The 22,643-nt window shown below is 31.2% G+C and overlaps 1 protein-coding gene across 1 annotated transcript; it reads right to left on the bottom strand.

Moving 5' to 3' along the window:
• Positions 1–16,116: 16,116 nt before the first annotated feature.
• LOC139848019 (cytochrome P450 85A1-like) lies at positions 16,117–19,782 on the bottom strand. Its single transcript, XM_071837759.1, has 9 exons — positions 19,592–19,782; positions 18,780–19,101; positions 18,546–18,695; positions 18,212–18,460; positions 17,907–17,993; positions 17,698–17,776; positions 16,653–16,759; positions 16,423–16,547; positions 16,117–16,304 (listed from the first exon to the last, which is right to left on the bottom strand). The coding sequence occupies exons 1-9, from the start codon at positions 19,780–19,782 to the stop codon at positions 16,217–16,219; spliced, it is 1,398 nt and encodes a 465-aa protein (XP_071693860.1). The 3' UTR covers positions 16,117–16,216.
• Between the last annotated feature and the right edge of the window lie 2,861 nt (positions 19,783–22,643).

The following is a 22,643-nucleotide window of genomic DNA, read 5'->3' as shown; positions in this document are numbered from 1 at the left end:
ATAATGAATCATCGAGATGATGATCCAACTACATGTTAACCGCAGTCTTGTACCTGAAAAACCCTCGAAACCAAAGTCATAGTTTAACACGTATCCGTGTCAGACCCTTTGGCATTTATTAGCTAAAATAACTTTTCAATTCCTTCTAAAAATAGACAGCTTTGTCACAGCTCCAACAAACCAACTTCAATTATTCATTCGAATAAGCCTTATTATAACGATTACCCATTCACCATTGTTACTAGAGAACCTTTCATATTCCACCACATTAGCAGTAAACTTATCAGCAACCATAATGATCTAGGATTTTCTGAAAAATTGTTATATTTATCAGAACCCTATCATTTACTCATCCGCATCTTGTAACGAGAATTGCCATACGACTCATCAGGAATTAGCAATCAGTATTTTAAATCTCGTAGCAATTTTATGCCAACAATTATATATATACATATAACGTCTACCTCTAAGACTTACAGACTTTGAATGTGAAGTTTCTAAAAAACACCTTAAACCGCGAACTAGTTCTCGAAATTTTGAAAAGTACTGATGAAGCAGCTAAAACTGTAAACGACCTTAACAGTAAAAAGTTTGATGATAAAGAATAGTGTGTTGGCAAAGCTCAGAAAAAGAAAAGGTTTGGAACTGGAAAAAGAATTTAGCAAAGTATGAAGGAGGCTGTGGATAAATCACAAGGACGAAACATGCCTTCCAAGAATCCAAATGATTCAGTATTTGCTGAAGCCATTAACGAATACCTTGCTTCCGAATCTAAACCCTTGCGGACAATATTCTTCATCATCCTCTGATATTAGAAATTCTAAGATATCATCGTATCTTTCATTATAAATATCCTCCATATTTCTGGAGATAATTCCATAATTATTCTTATCGGAAATCAATTTTCTCCTTATGATATATGTGTTACATCATAAAAGAAATTATTTTAGTTTCTAAATTCTGAAACCTTTGAGTTTAAAATATGAATATTTTTGAAGTGGTGTTGGGAGCTGAAGCATGAGTTAGTATAATATAATGACACTTGATCAACGTGATTATATTAAAGTAAGTCATGCTGAGTTTCTAAATGGAACGTGATGATTCACAGATCATAACGTCATCATGTGCTATGTCATACGACTCTTGTATTCTAGTTAATCTCTAAAATATCAAGAAAATATTTCTTGATGATTCTGTCTTTTCCAGGGTATTCTGGTAATTTAACAAATCAATATTGTGCCATTACCATTTTCTTCTTAGAACATTAACAATGTTCATTCCGAAATTCATATCTGCGAATTCTGGACCATTACAAGCAATGCTTAGTCACAAGAAGAAGAAATGAAGGGACAAAACTCCGAAATAGAAATTGGGGTATAAATTGAAGCAAATAAAAGAAAGCATTAACTGGGGATGACAATAATTATAGAAGACAGAAGCAGGAACTTTGAAATATAAGGGAAAATATAAAGCCCGATAACAACACATAAATTACAAACCGTGTATATCAATGTGTATCGCAACATAAAGACACGGGAGAATTAAAAGCATTATAACCCCAAGAGCAAAGTAGAAGTAAGCAGATTCCTCCAGTGGTAGATGAAAAAGAAGAATGACATATATGAGAGTTAGGAGTATATCAAGAATCAGAACTGGATGAAGCATTTTTCACAATCTTTTGAAAATAGGAAATGAGGAAGAAGATGTAAGAGTGATAAAAATAATGAAACGGAAGAGGTCAATTTATAGCGAAATATCAAACATAGCAATCAAGGCAAATTACGCATTTAATCAAAAGAAATCTTAGTTTCCTTAAATTCCGAAGAATCAAATCTTATTTAGATTATGAAGATTTTCTATTCCTTAAATTACGGAAATCAATCGTTAATACATCAAGAGTTAAGACGAATCTCTATTCTTCATTTCACTCTTTTACGATAACTTCTCTCATACGCTTCGAATAATCGGATTGTTTTATCCATATTATTCAACGGTGATAAAACTCTATTTATCAACACATATACGGCATGAAAACATTTTTATTGTTAGTCATGACGACCTCACTCAAATTTCGGGACGAAATTTCTTTAACGGGTAGGTACTGTGATGACCCGGAAATTTCTGACCAAATTTAAACTTAATCTTTGTATGATTAATATTTCCGACGCGATAAGTAAAGTCTGTAAAACTGAATCTCAAAATTTTTGAACTACTTTCATATATTCAAATACCTTTCGGTTGTTCTCGACGACTCGCGAACAATTATATGTATATAGACACATATATATATACTATAACTTGAAAACGTAACAATGTATTAATTGTTTGATACAGTACATTAAACTTATTGGTTTAAATATTTATTTGAATATATATGATAAGTTGGAATATTAATTGCATGAATAACTTGCGACGTATATTTAAAACGTGTTTATGAATGTTGAAAATATATATTAACTTGGTCATAAAACAATTTGTTATTATATATATATATATATATATATATATATATATATATATATATATATATATATATATATATTAACAAATAGCGAGACAATGATTTATAGAAGTAAATGACCAAAACACTCGAAAGTTTAAGATACACTTTGAATGATATAGTTTATTGATAATTTAAGACTATATTTTGACAAAGGTACGAGTCACAAAGCGTAAATTGCAAGTTTTCTAAGCGTATGAAAATGTGTTCGAGAAACCGGAACAGGACATAAGTCGAGTGACATCGTACGAGTCATCGGAACGAAAATTACAAGTTAACTATGCACATGAATTTAATATAATATATAATTAATTATTTAAATTATATATATTATATTTAAATATGTCGATGAACTAGCAAACAAAAATATTTTGAGCTGGATCAGGCGGCCATGCGATCGCATGGCAAATACACTAAAAACCCATGCGATCGAATGGGCATCAGATTCCAAAAAGTTTCCTATCAAAGGCTAGTTTCTGCTCGAGTTTTTTTACACATGTACTACTCCCTCTGTAATATTTTTATTATTATTATTATTATTATTATTATTATTATTATTATTATTATTATTATTTATTATTATTATTATTATTAAGATTAATATTATTATTAATCATATTATTATTAGTAGTATTTGTATTATTATTAGTATTATACATAAAATACTACGACAACGTCATGAGCGTGTCACTTTCAAAATGGGTTTTCAAGCAGGATAGAGCTAAGGAAACTATGGGTTATTACTAAGGAGGTTTTGGGTATTGTTCAAGGGTTTTGCTCGTGAATCAAACTAGTATTTATCATCTCCGTTGCGTCTACGTACTTTCCTACAATATTGAATCACAATATTGATACGTAAGCATTTATATCTTATCTATTATATATTAATAGTGTATCCCTGACTAGTGCTCAAGTATATAGGATTATGAATGCTAGTACAATTAATTTTGTCATTAAATAGTTTATGATAGATCACGAATTTAATACATATATTACTAATATAAGGTATATGATTAGCATGTTTTTGGAAAGTTGGCGAAAAATCAATAACTTTTCATTTAGAGATCGCGTAATTTCGATGAACGAATTAAAAGATATGGACAACTGAATTATGATTAACATTAATTGAAATTGCTTTTGAATCTGCAATTGATATTTAAACAACTTGTTTATAAGATTGATAATTTGGATTTTCAAATATTACTAATCGAGTAAATGAATTTCTATATAAGGCACGTCTCGATTTGTTGAACAATTGTCAAAATTGACTGTTTTATCATATTTTAAAGCTTTATAAAACTATAGTCTAATTATTCAAGTATTGGGAAACCGTGTGAAATGTTAAACTATTTTCGATTACCATGATCATTCAAACTATAGTATAGATTTTAAAAGATCATATTGGGTCAGGTTGACTTTTTGAAATGACTTTTGATAACTTTTGTATGTCAATCTCGAGCATTAGGATTGTGATACACTATGACCTAACCTAGCTTATTAGACATGTATTGACCAACATATGTTCTATAGGTTGAGATCTATGGTTAATTTTGCATTCCGAGTTTCGGTCACTTTTTGGTGAATGAGCTTATGTGCTGCTAAGGTGAGTTTCATTTGCTCCCTTTTTAATTGCTTTTGCAATATATATTTTTGGGCTGAGAATACATGCAATATATTTTAAACGCAATGGATACAAGTACATACTTAATTCTACACTGAGTTTGAACCGAAAATCCCTTAGCTTTGGTAACTAGTAACTGCCGATTATAAGAACTGGTGGGCGCGAATAGTGGTATATGGATCCATAGGGCTTGACATCCCCGTCCGAGCTAGAGCACTAGCCTTTTAACGGACGTATGCTATTTGAGAAGCGTATACGTTGGTTTGCGTGTATTATTAAGATTATTATACAAAGGGTACTTATTATATAGATGTTAAAGTTCAGTTACCAGGGTGCTCTGTTACGTAGAATCTTTTGATAAATGTTTCTAGATGAAAAAACTGAAATCTTGTGATCCATCTTTATATACAGATTATGCGCAACATTAAAACTATGAACTCACCAACCTTTGTATTGACACTTTTAAGCATGTTTATTCTCAGGTTCCTAGAAGTCTTCCGCTGTTTGCTTATATGTGATACAAGCTATGTGCATGGAGTCATACATGCTTTATTCAAGACAACTTTGCATTCACAAAATCATCACCATGTATCTTATTTTGACTGCATTGTCAACGGATGTAGTATTGTAAACTATTATATACGGTGATTGTCTATACGTAGAAATCATCAGACGTCGAAAACCTTGGATTTATATATTCATTTATGGTGTGCCTTTTCAAAAGAATGCAATGTTTACAAAACGTATCATATAGAGGTCAAATACCTCGCAATGAAATCAATGAATGACGTGTTCGTCCATATGGATTTGGAGCGATCATCACACTAAGAAAATGGATTCCGTAATCCCAGAGGAAGAACCACGGAGAAGGTCAGCTAGGCTCAAGAACAAATTGACATACACTCTGAAGCTGGCCCCTGCAACTCCAGTTCGTGTACCCTATCCTGGAAGGCTACAAGAGGAACCATCCAAGCTTGATTCCTTCAAACTAGATGGAAGATTCATGAACACCATGTCCAAAGTCCCCAACCAGAAGTGGTACATCCGAAGGCTTATCTCTACAAAGGAGAGGATACCAGATTCTAACAAAATTCCACTGAGTGAAGAATGCTCAGAATTACTCATAAACTCTCTACCATCAAATCTAGGAGACACGGGCCGATTCATTTTCTCGTGTTCGATCTACCAATCTGGAACCATTCATGCGCTAGCAGATTTAGGAGCAAGTATCAACCTAATCCCCTACTCTCTCTACAAGAGATTAGAGTTAGAAGACTTGTCACCAACTAAAATGACAATCCAACTTGCCGATCACACAATTCGATATCCTAAGGGCATAGTTGAGAACGTCTTGGTGAAAGTCGACAAATTCTTGTATCCTATGGATTTCGTAGTAATGGACATTAAGGAAGACCTACACACACCAGTAGTGTTAGGAAGACCTTTCATGAATACGGATAGGACTGTCATTGATGTGTACAATCAAATCTTGATCTTGCGATCACATGGGGAGAGCATAACCTTCAAAATTGACCGACCTACCGATCTTTCTGGATAAGCCGAGATGTTTGCTATTTCCACCAGACGGATCACTTCCGATGATGAGTCTTCACCACCAGCCAATGATATCCATATGGGTGTCAAATCACAGCCTGCAGACGACCCAGAAATGGAAGAAGAGGATCTCAGTGAAGGAATAGAGGAAGAGGAGGAATCTGAAGAGGAAGAGGAAATGAAAGATGTAAAAGAAACTTCGATAGTACCCTCTCTAAGCATTAAGCATCATAAAGAATTAATGAGGCTAGAGACGGAAGATCACAGTTTAATCATCCTATTCAAGAAAAAGACTGACAAGGTTGAGGTTAAAGATATAGAAATTGACCCTGCAAGTACCAAAGTAGAGAACCTGAATACTGAAGAAACTCGTTCATCAGACGAATCCTCAGAAGAACATTATACCGATGATGATGAGGAAGAGCAACATGAAGACATTCTGGATCACTCGCACTCTCCAACCGAACCAGATTAAAGGGATCCGGACTATTCTTCAGATCGGATTCCGGTCATATCTACACACGCAGACATGATAACCTTCATCAATGATATCGATGAATTTGAAGATATCCTTGAAGCCATCCGTAAATCAACAATTGATTACACGCTACGCTTAATCAAACGAATTATGGCTATATGAGAAGAATGCAACCTCTATCTCCAAAGAGAAGCCAATAATGCTGAAATCCTAGAAGAGCGCATTCAAGACTTTATCAACACTCTTCACGATCATATCTACCGAGAAGAAAGGAAACTAGAGCACAATTCAATAGTTCGCACTATTCTTGAGACAAGATTCTGTCGAGATCAGAAGATCATTTACTCTAAGGTTTACAACGCCTTAGCCGGATCTACACTTCCGTTCTCAGTAAACCAACGAGCACTACTAACTCTCAACCGAAAGCACATGGATCTTTCCACCGAATGCCCGACTTATCACTCAGATTTGCAAATGATCGAGGATATTCACAGCTTTTTCGCTCTCTTGGAAAGAGATAATTTCGAAAGCACACCAGACAGGCTAGTGATTTACGTAATAATTGATCACCACGCTGATCTGATTATCAAAGAGTTACGAGACGCAGTTACAGAGAAAGTAAGGTGCAACACTCCGTTCTCTCATCTTGAACCAGATCGAGTCAACATTGCCACCTACGTTACAAAGCAGATAGCACGTATCTTCCACGAACCCACGAATCCAAGTTTCACATTTAAGGCCGGATGTCGGGAGATATACTCAAAAATGGTGACGTTGATGCTCGGGTTAGGATTGCTGTTCACTTTTTTTCACCTTCGCCTTTTGACTAATCTGTGCAAAGCTACAGACTCTTATTGTAGAGATCACCATTTTGAAGATTGCGAGATACTAAAGATACAGTTTCTAACATTGTTTGAAGACCTCCGAAATGAGCATCCCATCAAAGAAATAATCACCACCAGCACTGCCTCTATGATTGACATTCATGGGTCAACCAGCAGAGCCGTGGATCATATTCTCATCGGACTTCAAGATTTATCATGAGCCAAAAGTGCACACTACTTATCTTTCAGAAGATCTTCAAGAGAAGTACCGGATCTACTCCCACTATTGGTCCGACACTTTCTGAGGATTTACCCACCAAGACTCACATTCCCTTGAGAAGACCAAGATTACAACCATCAGCGAGGAATGTTTTCTTTTTAAAGCATCACTACGGTCGAGCCAACGACCTTAAACAAAAGCGCTTCTCGGGAGGCAACCCGTGCAATAAAGTAGAGTAGAAGAATAAAGGATGACAAATGAGCTGATTAATAAAGGACACAAGGATTGAAAGCCAGCCAGTATCGTCACAAGCAACATCTGCTAGGGGTACTTCTTTCTTCTCGCTACTAGCTCGAAATTTAAATTATGCCACATCCTAGCTTATCAATAAGTGTAGGATCCCAACCCAAATAAACACTAGACAAATACTCCCAAATCTTCAACTAAAACTCCTAAGTGTAGGATACACTAGGAACATAGAGGACAATGTTCGTCTAAGTGTGGTATGTTGGTATAATCTTTTTATGCTGTATTAAAATAACCCATTACGAAGATTCCAAGTTCTTAAGCCAAATTTCAAAATTTTTAACAAGAGAAAGCCTTTCCGAAAAAGTATTTTTGAAAACCTAAAACGTTTGTAGATAAAAGTAAGGCTTAAGTAAGGTGGAAATCTTGTTAGACTGAACCAAATCTCTAATAGAGCATTGCATGACTAAGGCATTATCGACCTAAATTGATTATGGTGAGGCACCCAAATAAGACCAGCATTCATCTTTAATGCTTCACTTTTTTCCGTTGAGAGTGCCGATGTCTGTGCTCAGAATCAGAACTTGCTTTAGATCTACATTTCCAAAGCGGCGTAACGTGATTCGATTATAATCAGAAGAGCTAGCCATTTGTCAAAAATAAACCTTTCGCACCTCCACTACTTCTACTTCACCACCACATTCACATCATCTTTAGTATCACTCTAAAAATCCAGGAAATGAGATTTCTTCCGAAAACCCGATGTTATAAACCTCTCAAGTATCATAGCAAAGGTCTTGAAAAAGTTTACCGGCAAAAAGTTTCTCGAGATGAAATCTCCAATATATATATATATATATATATATATATATATATATATATATATATATATATATATATATATATATATATATATATATATATATATATATATATCAAAGTTCTGAAAAAAGGAGCAGAACTTATAAAGAGAAACGCCGAAGAAGAACTTGACCGAAAATGATTATCAAATGAAGAAAAGTTCAAAAGTGCTTCTCAAAATATCAGCACTCCTATCTATCCGAATAAAATTCTGCATAAGGACTATATTACCCTTTTCCTCACCCCTCAAAAACAACTTCACTACCATTCCAAAATTCCCTTCTATCATTGACAAGTGACCTAGCAGCTATGGTTACTACCGTTCTCACATTAGTAGCAAGGATTTGAGTCTTTCTAAAGCCTATGACGATGGGTGCAGCATGACAGGCTTTGAGTGAATTCATTTCTTAGATCTATAGGGAACCCTAAACACTTGTGTGATTTGAGTGACCCGTGAAAGCTAGCCTAAGTCATGTAACCTCCTCGCATGCTTGCAGAGATAGTTTCAATCATAACATAGATGACTCACCTTATCTTTCGCTCGTATAATAAAAAGAAAACCGCTTAGGCTATTAGAAAAGAAACTCCAAAAAGATTTCTTAAGGTAAAATGAGAGTTTGCTTGAGGACAAGCAAAGTCTAAGTGTGGGATATTTGATATCGGCTAAAAAGTCACGTTTTCACTCCGGTATTAAGGCCCAAAAACAAGAAAGATTCGAACTTATTGGCAAAATACCCACTTCTTGAAGAGCAAGTAATTACGAAGATGGTGCAAAAAGAATCAAGAGAATCGGAGCTAAAACGAGGATTTTAGAGCGAAAACGGTGAAAGACAAGAAATCAAGTTACGATCCATCGAATCAGCAAGCCAAACGGTCTACCAAACGGCATACCTGGCTTGAAAACGGCCTGCCACACGCCCAAGTTAAACGACCCCTGCAAACGGCCTGGCCTGGCAAACGGCCTGGCCTGGCAAACGGCCTGCCAGCCGTTTGCAGGAAAATTTCAAGCTTATTTAAAGAGTCTTTGTCATTCATTCCAACGCACACTTCAATTCACTTCTTTCTCTCTCTTGTACAATATTAGCCGTACTTTCAAGGTCTTCGACTCCGTGCGGGAAACCTAGTACCCGAAGAAGAAACACCGAAGATTGTATTAGGAGCAGTCTAGAGTTTGAAGTTGTCACTTTTGTATTCGGAACTCGTTTAATCTACTGGTACTTCTATCCTTTATCTTTATATAATGTCTTCTATCATTATGTTCTGTGATGTTGCTGCCATGATTAGCGAATAGTTATCTTTAGTGTATGCTATGATGTAACCAGTTATAATGCTGAAATAATGTTATGGTTTGTGTATGTTGTTAAAATGCTTTCCGATTATGCTTTAAACTCGATCAATTTTCCAACTAATAGAACGTAGTTATTGGCTCTGTTATTGGGAAGTCGCGAACCCCGATTCAGAGTACACTATATGTGTCACCCCTTGGTAAGAGAAGTCTATCGGATACAATGTAAGATCGACTGAGGCACACCGGTTGTAGTAGGTCTATCAAGCTTTGGATTCCGACTGAGGACTCTTTTGTAGTGAAACATCTGACTAGACCCTTCGTACATTGTCGGTCCCAGACCATGCTAGTGTAGTCACCAAGCATATAAACTTCGTACGTGCATGCTGAAGCACAACAGTTGTTGTACGCTGTACCTCTGCTAAGTAAGGCCATGGAACATGGTCAGTGTTGATCATTACACTGCACCATAACACGATCTCAATCATTGCACCCCGCTTGAGGGATTCTTAGTTAATTAAGGAACTGTTTGTTTAAACACATAAAGGATTGGATCGTTAGGATAAATGAACGGGTTCATGGAAGTCAACCTGACTTGGCCAAGGTGTTCTTTATGGTTGAACTCTATTAAGGGCCTAACTACCTTTTAAAATCAATCATTAACGAAAGCATTGAAACACATCACGTCTCTCGGATATGGTAAACCCTGTATTCTATTATGCTTAAGAAAGTTTAGACCTTTGTGGAATGTTAATACGTCACCCAACCGAGTCGCTCAATTGGATGAGCCGTCTGAACGTGTATGCCTGTAGTCAGACTGCACGGGCGTCGGGGGTAATGGAGTTGCTGTCTATTCAGAATCTTCAAGCCTATCGCATTACCCAGTGACATGTCTTACGACAGGTGCGTTTAGGACCAGTGTAATGAATACAAGGCCTCTACCTATTCATGAGTTAGCACTCCATAATCTCGGCAGAATAACTAATGAAATCATAGTTTGCACTTGTTTTAACCTTATCAAAAATTATGAATTTTATTGCATTTACTCTATCTTATAAACTAGAAAAACCCAAAATTAGGTAACCACTACTCCTTCATAACTATCTTAAGCTTTAAATATAGGTTCCATTCTACTGATATCTTAAAAATACGACTCTAGGTCATACTTCTCTTACTCATAATAAGGAGTAGTACGATTTAGGCCCCGCTAAATATAAATTTAAAACAGTACCCCCCTCTTGGTGGCTGATTCTAACGTGTTGCGACCTAACAACACCGCACAAATAAAACCGTCCGTTTCGGCCATATCAAAATGTTTATATTATTCATTAGGGTCTAAAGCCCTTTTTAAATAACTTATATTATTTGTTACAACTTAAGAGTCTTTTGTTCCACCTCATTATAGGTACTTAAATTTTCGGGACCGGCCCTGTATTTGTGATGACATTTTCGCAAATGCAGAAGTTCTAACTCATATGTAGATTTCAAAGTGGTGTAGCTCATTAACTCTCCAGGAGTTTGATAAATAGAGGATAAATTCTTGGATGTGATGACCCAGGAATTTTCGACCAAATTTAAACTTAATCTTATTATGATTCCGACACGATAAGCAAAGTCTGTAATGTTGAGTCTCAAAAAGTTTTGGAACTATATTCATGTAATTAATTACCCTTTGACCACTCCCGACGATTCACGAACAATTATATATATATATATATATATATATATATATATATATATATATATATATATATATATATATATATATATATATATATATATATATATATATATATATATATATATATATATATATATATATATATAAATTCTATTATTAGATAATATATATAAAATGAATAAATAAAAAGTATACAATACAAATTATTATAATTATAAGATACTATATATTACTTAAGTGATGATACATACATATATATATAATAAGTATACAATACAAGTTATTATAATTATAAGATAGTATATATTACTTAAGTGATGATATATATATATATATATATATATATATATATATATATATATATATATATATATATATATATATATATATATATATATATATATAAAAGAATAAATAAAGTTATTATAATAATATTGTCATCACTTTCAATATTAACGATGTTAATAATATTAGATACAAATTCATTATATATAAATTATTAAAGTTAATAGTATTATTGTTCTTATTAATAATATGAGTATTATTATAACTTGTATTATTACTTTTAATAATATTGTATTAAATTTTATATTCATTAACGATAATATTATTATGACTACTAGTATATTATTATAAATTTTTATTATTAAGAGTGTTATTATTATTATAGTTATATTTATTAGTTAATAAGATTAATATATAAATACAAATATAGAAATATAATTATATACAGATATTAGATATTATAAATACAGATAAATACTATTATATATAATAGATATTAAAAAAAATTTAATCATGTTACATAGTCACAGTTATATATACGCGTATTTATTTTTATATCTTTGGCAGAATCATTTTTTTTATTTATTCTTCTTCTTATCTATATTTTCTGTTATACCCATGAAGCTATGTACTATTATCAATCCTACCATAAGACTTTGATCCATTATTATTTGTGGAATCAATCCTTCAAACAGCTTTACATAACCCACTTCTGCGAAATTGATAAAGAAAACAGATGCTGTATTTTTTTTCTCCTTTATTTCTCGCTCTGTCATAAAATTCAAAGTCATTTAACCATTAATCTGATTCAGATCAAATTTAGAAAAGTAAGAATGCAGATGTTTTCTTATTCATGTCGTGATTGTGTACATACATTTTCAGATTTCAATTCAATAAAACAAAGATGAATTTCAAGGTCAAAGTTTTATTTTAAAAAGTCAAACGAATTTTTTTTGGAAAAAATTTGATGTTGTTTCTTTGTTTTGGATTAAATTGACGATACCCATAGTTTTTAGGGAGGATTCTAAATATAATTTGTGTTATACCCTTTGATCAAAACATCCTCTAATTCTCTATCAATTTTTTTTTTGTTTGAGCTTGCGACGAAGAAGAACAGCAGGTGTTGTATAATTTTTTTTTTTTAATTCTTCTTTTTCTCGTTTTCTAAATAATTTATACATGTTTTAAATGTTTTGTTCTATTTTAAAACCGCAAGTAAAATGGGTAATCGAATTGTGATTGATGAATTGATGTCGTTCGGTATTGTTGGAGAGGAAAACAGAAAGATATATAATAACGGGTTAAATACAAATACATCCTGTATAATTTTAGAAAACGGGCATCAGCCCAGCTGGTATAGTGTGGTGTCGTGATAGCGGGAGGTCGCGGGTTCGAGCCCAGTTTGGGGCTTTTCTTTTTAGAAACTCTTTTAAAGGTAGCTTTTATTTTTAAAACTTATTATTATCATTATTATTGTTATTACTATTAATATTATGATTATCATTATTATTATTGTTATGTTATTATTAGGAATTATTATTATGATTGATGTTATAGATATTAGTATTATTATTACTAGTAATAATAGTTATCATTTAATATTAATAATTAAAATTACAATTATGACTACTAATATTATTATTATTAAGTTAAGTATTATTATTATTATTATTATTATTATTATTATTATTATTATTATTATTATTATTATTATTATTATTATTATTATTATTACCATTAGTGATTATTGATAATATTGTTATAAATACAATTATAATTAGAATATCAAAGATGATGAAAGGAATATACTAAATAAAATAATTAGGAAATTATCAATATTATGATTTAAAAGATAAGGATAAAAATTATAAGTATAAGATAATATATAATTATGATTAAGATTGTTATTTTGATTATTATCGTTAACCTCATTATTAACATTATTATTATAGTTATTATTATAAATAAGTAGTATTATTACTATTAATAAAAATCATTTATTTTTATAGTATTTATTATTATTAGTATTTAGTATTATTATAAATATCACTTTTATAGAAATTATCATTTTATAACTAAGATTACTAGTATTATAGGATGAAACAAATTTTTATTTATTATTATCAACATTTCTTCCTCAAACAACTATTGGTAATATAAAATTCATATTTACTACATATAACGTAGCTATATTATTACTTATATATAAATATTAATAAATGTAATTAATTAGATTATTAATGAAAAACATAGTTAAAATGACAATTAATTCACTAATAATAATATATATATATTCGATTATGATTATATATGTATTAATGAATAAATAAATGATATAGGTTCGTGAATCCGAGGCCAACCCTGCGTTGTTCAATATCGTCATATGTATTTTTACTACAAAATACATTATTGTGAATTTCATTTGCTCCCTTTTTAAATGCTTTTGCAATATATATTTTTGGGACTGAGAATACATACGCTGCTTTTATAAATGTTTTACGAAATAGACACAAGTACTTAAAACTACATTCTATGGTTGAATTATTAAACCGAATATCGCCCTTCAAGTCTGGTAACCTAAGAATTTAGGGAAATGGCCCCTGATTGACGCGAATCCTAAAGATAGATCTATGGACCTTGACAAGTCCCATTCGGGGTACGGATGCTTTAGTACTTCGAGATTATTATACAGACGAGAGGTACTGTTTTGGGGATATTCTATGCATTAAGTTAACGTCGATTACCAGGTGTTCAATCCATATGAATGATTTTTATCTCTATGCAGTTTGTGAAATGTCTGATATGAGAATGATGTTTATGAAATATGAAAATCTTGTGGTCTATTAAAATGATGGAAATGATTATTTATGATAAATTAATGAACTCACCAACCTTTTGGTTGACACTTGAAAGCATGTTTATTCTCAGGTATGAAAGAAATCTTCCGCTGTGCATTTGCTCATTTTAGAGATATTACTTGGAGTCAATCATGACATATTTCAAAAGACGTTGCATTCGAGTCGTCGAGTTCATCAAGATTATTATCAAGTCATTTATAGTTTAGATATATTATGAAATGGTATGCATGCCGTCAACTTTCAATGTATTAAAAGTTTGTCTTTTTAAAAACGAATGCAATATTTGTAAAATGTATCATATAGAGGTCAAGTACCTCGCAATGAAATCAACTATTGTGAATCATTTATAATCGATATGGACTTCGTCCAGATGGATTAGGACGGGTCTCTACATTGGAACCGGCCCTATATTTTTGATGACATTTTCGCAAATGCATAAATTCTAACTCATATGTAGATTTCAAAGCGGTGTAGCCCATTAACTCTCCAGGAGTTTGATAAATGGAGGATGGACCCAAAAGGTATATTGGATAACGGCTAGGAGTTCATCATCATAAGAATTAGCTCACTCCCGTGGGCCTGTTGTAACTCTTTGGGCTTTTAGCCTTCATTAATTCCACTGAGTTTTGCAAAAAAGTAAAGAAAAAAAGAAGTCATCTGCTTATACCGAGATTAAAATCCTTCTGTTATTAAATAACTAATGAAATGACCCGTAAAATTATGAATTTGTTTAAACGAGAAAATTTAATGACATATTTTAGGTATTAAGTGAATCTAAATGCTGAAGTCATTATTTTAATAACCCGTTTAACTAAGAAATTTGTCGTTGTTTTTACAAATATATAGAGATATGTATTTTCGCATACATATGTAACGTAATTAATTTCGTAAATAGAATTCATATTGAATATTAATAATATAATAATTATATTAAAAATAAATAAATAAATAATAATAATAATAATAATAATAATAATAATAATAATAATAATAATAATAATAATAATAATAATAATAATAATAATAATAATAATAAAGTTCGTTCAAAGTTGATATATTTTTAATAGTAATAATTATTAGTAATAATAAATGTTTTTAAACTTTTTAAAAAAAATTAAATTTACAATTTAGGAGAGATTAGTGTTTTCTTTTATAAAAGATTTCGTATTATTTTTTTAATTAAATTAATATATAATTATGACATTATCATTATGAAAATTAAAAGGATGTTAAAAGGAAATAATCATAATGTTTAGAGCGACTATATAGATAACAAATATTCAATAATAATTAATCAATATCAATATAATAATAATAACAATAATAATAATAATTTATAATTTATAATTCAATAATGGAGTCAATATATTTACATTTAAGATACACGAAGTAATTCTAAATTTCTTAATGTTGCAAAAATTGCCTCTAATAAATTAAAAGCTTGCTTCATAGATTTGGCACTTCGCACACAAAACAATAACTACGGTTCAAAACTATACATCAATACAATCATGAATCGAAATACAATCATGAAAAAAAAAAATAATAATAATACAATCATGAATCGAAAATATTGACATGGATAATATCAATAAAAGAGAGAAAAACAAAATCAATAATATATTACTTTGTATGATACTATATGTATGTTATATGTTATTATTATATAATTATATGCATGAATAAAAAGAGAGCCTATTATGTTAAATAATTTTGTACAATCTGTCTACCATTGTGTCAAAATCTACTACTATCAATCATCATTTGTACATTTACACAATCATTTTTTCTTATTTCTTATGTTTATAAATTCAAAACTTTTATATGTAGTCCATTTGGTGCTTCAACTCTTGGAAATTTCATTAGCTTATCTCCTCCAACCTCTTCCCACCTGCAATTTTTCATTTACAAATTAAATTCATTTTCTAACGACAACTCTAAAAACGGTAAAAAAAAAATTCTATACATAATAATTCAAACAATTTTATACGTTAGAAACGTAACATTACCTATATTTAGTTACAAAGTAATGAAGAAAAGTCGAAATTTCCGCAATGCCAAGTTCTTTTCCAGGACATTGTCTCGTCCCGCCTCCAAAAATGAAAAAATTATTTTGCATCTCCAAGCTTCGATCCTACATTTAATAACATCAAAACCGATTAAGTTTATTGTAATTTAATTTCATATATTATAAAAAAGGTAGAAAATTTCATATAAAATAAGTTAAGCAAAGACTAACCAGCCATCTTTTAGGGTTGAAAGTATATGGATCCGGATACAAACACGGGTCATAATTTATTTCCCTTGTGTATACATATATCCTCCATCCTTCAGGAATTACAAATCCTAGAAATGAGAAAAAAAAGAGGTTTAGTACATAGTATTTTTATTTTATTTTTCTTTTGGCTAATAAAAACTTGTACTTGTGTATTATTAATAATAATAAAAAAAATATATTATAAATATTATGAAAGTATTCATAAAAAGGTTAAGATGATACTAATAATTGTATTAAAAAACAAAGAAATGGGTCATGGGTCAAGTAGTCCAAGCTGGAAGAGTAGGTGTGCCATGTGGAATGGTAGAAGTGGGGTCCATGGTAAAGATGATGACACCGCTTACAGCATAAGCCCCAAAGACCCCCACTTATATTTTACTTCACGTAATAATTTTTTAATCAATCAATTGATACTAAGCGTTTTCAAGTAAGTTCGATTCTTTCATATAAAATATTCAAATCAATAATTAAACATTGTATCAGCAACCACTAATCTCTCAATATTCTCTATTCTCTACCAAGTGTCACTTTCTAATTATATTATTATTATTAATTATTTTATTATTATTAATTATTTTATTATTATTATTATTATTATTATTATTATTATTATTATTATTATTATTATTATTATTATTATTATTATTATTATTATTATTATTATTATTATTAAAAGATTGTAACCATTATATTAGTTTAATTACGAATATGTACCTTTTTGGGTGCACAATAAGAATATTGTTCATAACTTTTTTATTTAATTTAATAAACTGCCATTATTTAATTTAATAAACTGCTTATATACTAAAGCATATAAGCACATAGTATCCAGTTTATGGCATTGTAAGTACAAAGTAACGCATTTTATTTATGTTTATTCAACATTTTCTTTTAGTAATGAACTAGTTACTCTCAAAATTGTTATGTTTTTTTAAAACAAACTAAATTAAATATAAAATAAAAAAGAATGCTAATAGACAAAAAAAATTAAAAGAAAAACACTCACCATTGAGTTCCATTTCCTTGGTAGTTTTTCTCAAAACCCCATTAACAATGGTTGCCAATCTAGAGGTTTCAAAGATCACCTGCACCACCCCACATGATAACTCTGATTAATCTCTGTTTGTTAAATTATAATTATTTTAAAAAATAAAAGATCTACATAAATTCCATAAATAATATAATTAATTAATTAATAATAATTAAATAACCCACCGCACGGGTGAACTTCATGGACTTGTAGTCATCCCAGTCAAGTGGGTCCTCTGCCATTTTCCGCTCTCTGATTCCCAAATGTTCTTTCTACAACAATTAATATAAGTATAATTTAAATTAATTTAATTAAAAATAAAACTCTTGATTTAATTCAACATCAAAATCAAAATATCAAGTAGAAAAAGTAGAAATATGCATAACAAAAATTACATTAACCAGCTTTATTAAAACATTTAAAAATGATTATTAATATTTTTGAATTATTAATAAATGAAAAAACAAAGAAAGAAAGAAATACAACTTACTCTAAGTTCTTGAAGAACTGTTGGATGATCATGAAGATACTTTACAGCCATCATTGAAGTAGTGGAAACTGTCTCATACCCAGAATACAAAATTGTAATTATTTGATCAATTATTTCTTCATCACTTAATTTATATCTGTTCTCCACACCACTCATCAACATACTAAGCATATCTTTATGCTTTTCTTCTTTACATTTTCTTCTTTTATCAATCAAATCTCCCAACATTCTTACAACATTCTTCCTTGCCTGCAATCCCATTTCATAAATTTATTAACTTTTTTAAATAAGATACATATTAATCAAAATAAATAAACTTGTTTTTTATGCTAACCTGTAATCCTCTGTGATAATTTGTGTTTGGGAGATTAATAGGAAGTGAAAGTGTTCCCAAAACTAAGTTAAAGAATTCAGGCATGAACTCCTTAGTAAATGAGCTAGATTCAATCCCACAAATTTGCTTCATTGATGATAACAGAGCCATCTGTAATAATGAAAATATAATACTACATGAGAAACAGAGTGCAATGCAGAGTTGTGCATTACAGTACCATGAAAGGATGCATACCTCTTTGGTTTTTTCTTGAATGTCAATGATTTGATTATTCCAATTAGAGAGATGGGATCTCATGAAATCATCAATTTTTGGTAGAATTTGTTCTTTTATAATTGTGGGACTAACAAGTGATAGCAATGCACCTCTCATGTTTTTGTGAGCAGGGCCATGAACAGCAGCAATATTTGATTTACCCAAAATATCAAGCATAGATTGTGGGTAACCAGGAAGGATTCCTCTGTTTTCATTCATGAGGATGAATCTATTGAGCTCTGGATCCATTGAAACAATTGTGGGGCATCCCAAAATATGAGATTTGAACACACTTCCATACCTGTGTCATTAACAAATTAAACAAAAAAAGATTAGATTACTAAAGTACCCATATTGAAATGGTGCATTTATGAGTTGGGGTTTGAAAAGGGTGAAGAAAGAAAGTTGCTTTTTATGTGTCAAATCAAGAACTACATGTGAAGTTTCTAAAATAATTAGAGTGAAATGATGTATTTCTGAAGTGGGTGTTTTTAAAGATCAAGTAAAAAGGTACTCTCCATCAAGAAACACAAGTGAAATGACTAAATCACCCAAGAGTATGATAGTGCACTTCAAGTAAGAAGTTGCCATTTTGTGTGGTTTTTTCATAAAAATGTGATGTGATTTTTAACTCATTTGAATACGTGTATTAGTATCTTCAACATCTAATTGAAATTACAAAATAACCCAGAGTGAAATGATGCATTTCTGAGTTGGGTTTTTAATGTATATCAAGAAAAAGGTTGCTTTTTTTCTTTTAAATTTGAAAAAATGGGATAAAAAGAAAGAACCTTGCTCTCTGGTTTTTCATGAAGCTGGGGCCTTGTTTAAGGAAGTCAGTGGTCTCACCAAAAAGTGGCCAGCCCATGGTACCAGGGGGTAAGCCATTCTTCCTGTACTTCAACTCATTCCATCTTAAAAGGGCAGTGCTTAATAGGCAAAGTCCCAAAACAACACCAATAATCACAATCAAAACAGCCATGGATGCTCTCTCTTTCAACTTTCAAAAACACTTGATGTATTTATGTTTAATTATAAAGAAAGAGAGAAGCAGAAAAAGGAGTTTGCTCAAGTATTATGGTGGTGAAGAATGTGTATATATAGGCCCTCATGGAGTCATGGGTGTGGGGTGAGGGATGGATGGATGAATGGATGGGGGGATGTGCCATGTGTTGAGGTAAAGGGATGACTTACTTTATGAAAGAAAAAAAATATTGCAAGTTTTATCTAGAAAAATATAATAAATACTTCACCAACCGGTTTAGGACAACATTAGCAAAAAAGCATATTAATGCTATCAAACTCTTTGTTAAAAGTCGAATTTGTATCAAATTCTTATTAGTTTAATTACTGCTCGAGCTTGTTTTGGTTGAATAGTATTAACTTTTTGTTTAATTCTTACTGACTACTCCGTAGTTAACAAGTTTTTTTTTTTTTTTCAAAAATAACGAAAATTTATATAATAGCGAATACATTTTCGAAAAAAAGTCTTCAACCAAAAGTCATTTATTATCTTCTAATTTTTGGCACAAAACAAGAATCCATTCGCTAGAGAGTATTAGGTGTTTTTCTTATCACTTTCTCATAAAAATAGTATTTCCTTTAGGTACCCAAAATCATTAATAATATTTATATTTATTCATAATTACTTGAACGATTACAAAACAATGATATTAAATCACATCTTTATATCATTTAACCACACCTTAATGTCACAATATGTTATAATTCATTATGACATTAAACCATAACTTAATGACATTAAACATAAGTTATACTGTAATTCATTATGATATTAATATACTCGTGGTGGTTACAAGATTTTAATGACATTAAACCGCTATACTATATATGTTACATGACTAAGTTTAAACCATAAAGGTTACAAGATTAGTCTTAATGACATTCATCAAACATGATAGCATTCAATCATAAAGGAGGCTACAAGACTAATCTTAATGTCACTTGTAGTTACAAAACTAGTCTTAAATTACAGTAAAGCACAAGTGATTACAAGACTAGTTTTAATGTCATTATAACTCAATTATGTAACTCTTAACTCATAAGTCAAGATTGTTACGAAATAGCTTTTGGGTCAGGGAAGTTTTTCACTAGATGGGTGTACACTTCGTACCTCCTACCCAATTTCCAAATGAAACAATGAAATTCCTCAATTACACTAAATTCCTTACAATCCTCCCCAATTTAGTCCAATTTGTTATATGAGAAATAAACAATTAAAATGAAACTCGTGCATAAATGAAAATATCTTGAAGATTGAATTTTTAGCTTACTACATTACACATTCCAAATATTCGAGAACACCCTGGTGTTCTAAGAATTGAACCATTCAACCCATTTGAATAACTGAAAATAACATACACATAAATTTTCAAATACTCTAAAGCTATCCTGACACAATACAAGCCATGTGTCCATATCCATTCATGAATGTATCCAAAGCTAAAAGTTCAAAGCTTTCTTGAAGCGGCAAAAGTTCACATTCACATATGTAGTTCACTTCAGTCATGCATGCACCTGCTTTTGCACTTTTTCAAATGAACCGTTAAGAAGCTAAACGTCAACCTCACCTTCAGCAGGTCCGAGTACATTCCTTACCTTGGGATGATACAAAATTATGTACTCCAATTTCTAATCATAAGCCTTCCATGTTGAATTCATCTTCTGATTTTCATCAGAAGGGAATTGAGTATCTTATAATTAGCAATCTATGCGGAGTTTAAACCATCCCTATAGCAGACTTGTCACCCAAGTTTCTAGCCAACCCTTCGTCAAGTGATCAGCTAAATTCTGTTGCGACCCCACAAACACTATAGAAATCACCCCATTCGTGACAAATTCACGAATCATGCTATGTCTGACACCTAAATGTCTAGACTTCCCATTGTATATCTGGCTATAAGCCTTTGCCAATGTCGCACCATTATCACAATGTATAGACATGTGCAATAAGTTAAGGCAATAATATAATATCATAAATCATGATTCTAAGTCATTCTGCTTCTTTACCAGCAGCAGGTAATGCAACAAACTCAGATTCTATAGTTAAGTTGGTAATACATGTATGCTTCTTAGAAGCCCATGAGATGGCACCTTCTCCAAGCAAGAACACCCAACCACTTGTTGAAGAATGATCTTCAGCATTGGTTATCCAACTCGCATTAGTATATCCTTCTATCACTGAAGAAAATCCAGTATAAGATACTATAATCCATAGTGTTCTTCAAATACTTCAGTATACGCCTAATTACTTGCCAATGATAAGTACTAGGATTACTAGTATATCTACTCAATTTACCCACAGCAAAAGCAATATCCGACCTTGTACAAGTCATGTCATACATCAATAAGCCAATCACCTTAGAATACTCAAGCTGTGATACAACTTCACCTTTGTTAGGCATCTGTTCCTACTTGGATCCACAGGTGTACTCACAAGAGTACAATCAAAACAATTGAATTTCTTTAGTACTTTCTTAATATAATGAGATTGAGAAATAGAAATTTCATTGTTTTCACGTTGGATCCTTATACTAAGGATAAATTCAACCTCCCCCGAACCTTCATAGAGAACTTTGATGACATAAACTCTTTTGTTAAGCCAATCTGATTTTGGTCGGTCCCAAAGATCAACATGTCATCATCTTATAGACAAATAATAACTCCATTACCAGAATCATCGAATTTGCTATATACACATTTATCATACTGGTTCAAATGAAAACTAGTAGATAAAACCACTTCATTAAACTTTTAATGCCATTGCTTAGGTGCTTTTTTAGTCCATACAAGGACTTCATAAGCTTGCATACATTGCCTTCA

Source organism: Rutidosis leptorrhynchoides, chromosome 5, assembly GCF_046630445.1.
Source record: "Rutidosis leptorrhynchoides isolate AG116_Rl617_1_P2 chromosome 5, CSIRO_AGI_Rlap_v1, whole genome shotgun sequence".
Lineage (NCBI taxonomy): Eukaryota > Viridiplantae > Streptophyta > Magnoliopsida > Asterales > Asteraceae > Rutidosis > Rutidosis leptorrhynchoides.
This window is presented reverse-complemented; position numbering and strand designations above follow the sequence as displayed.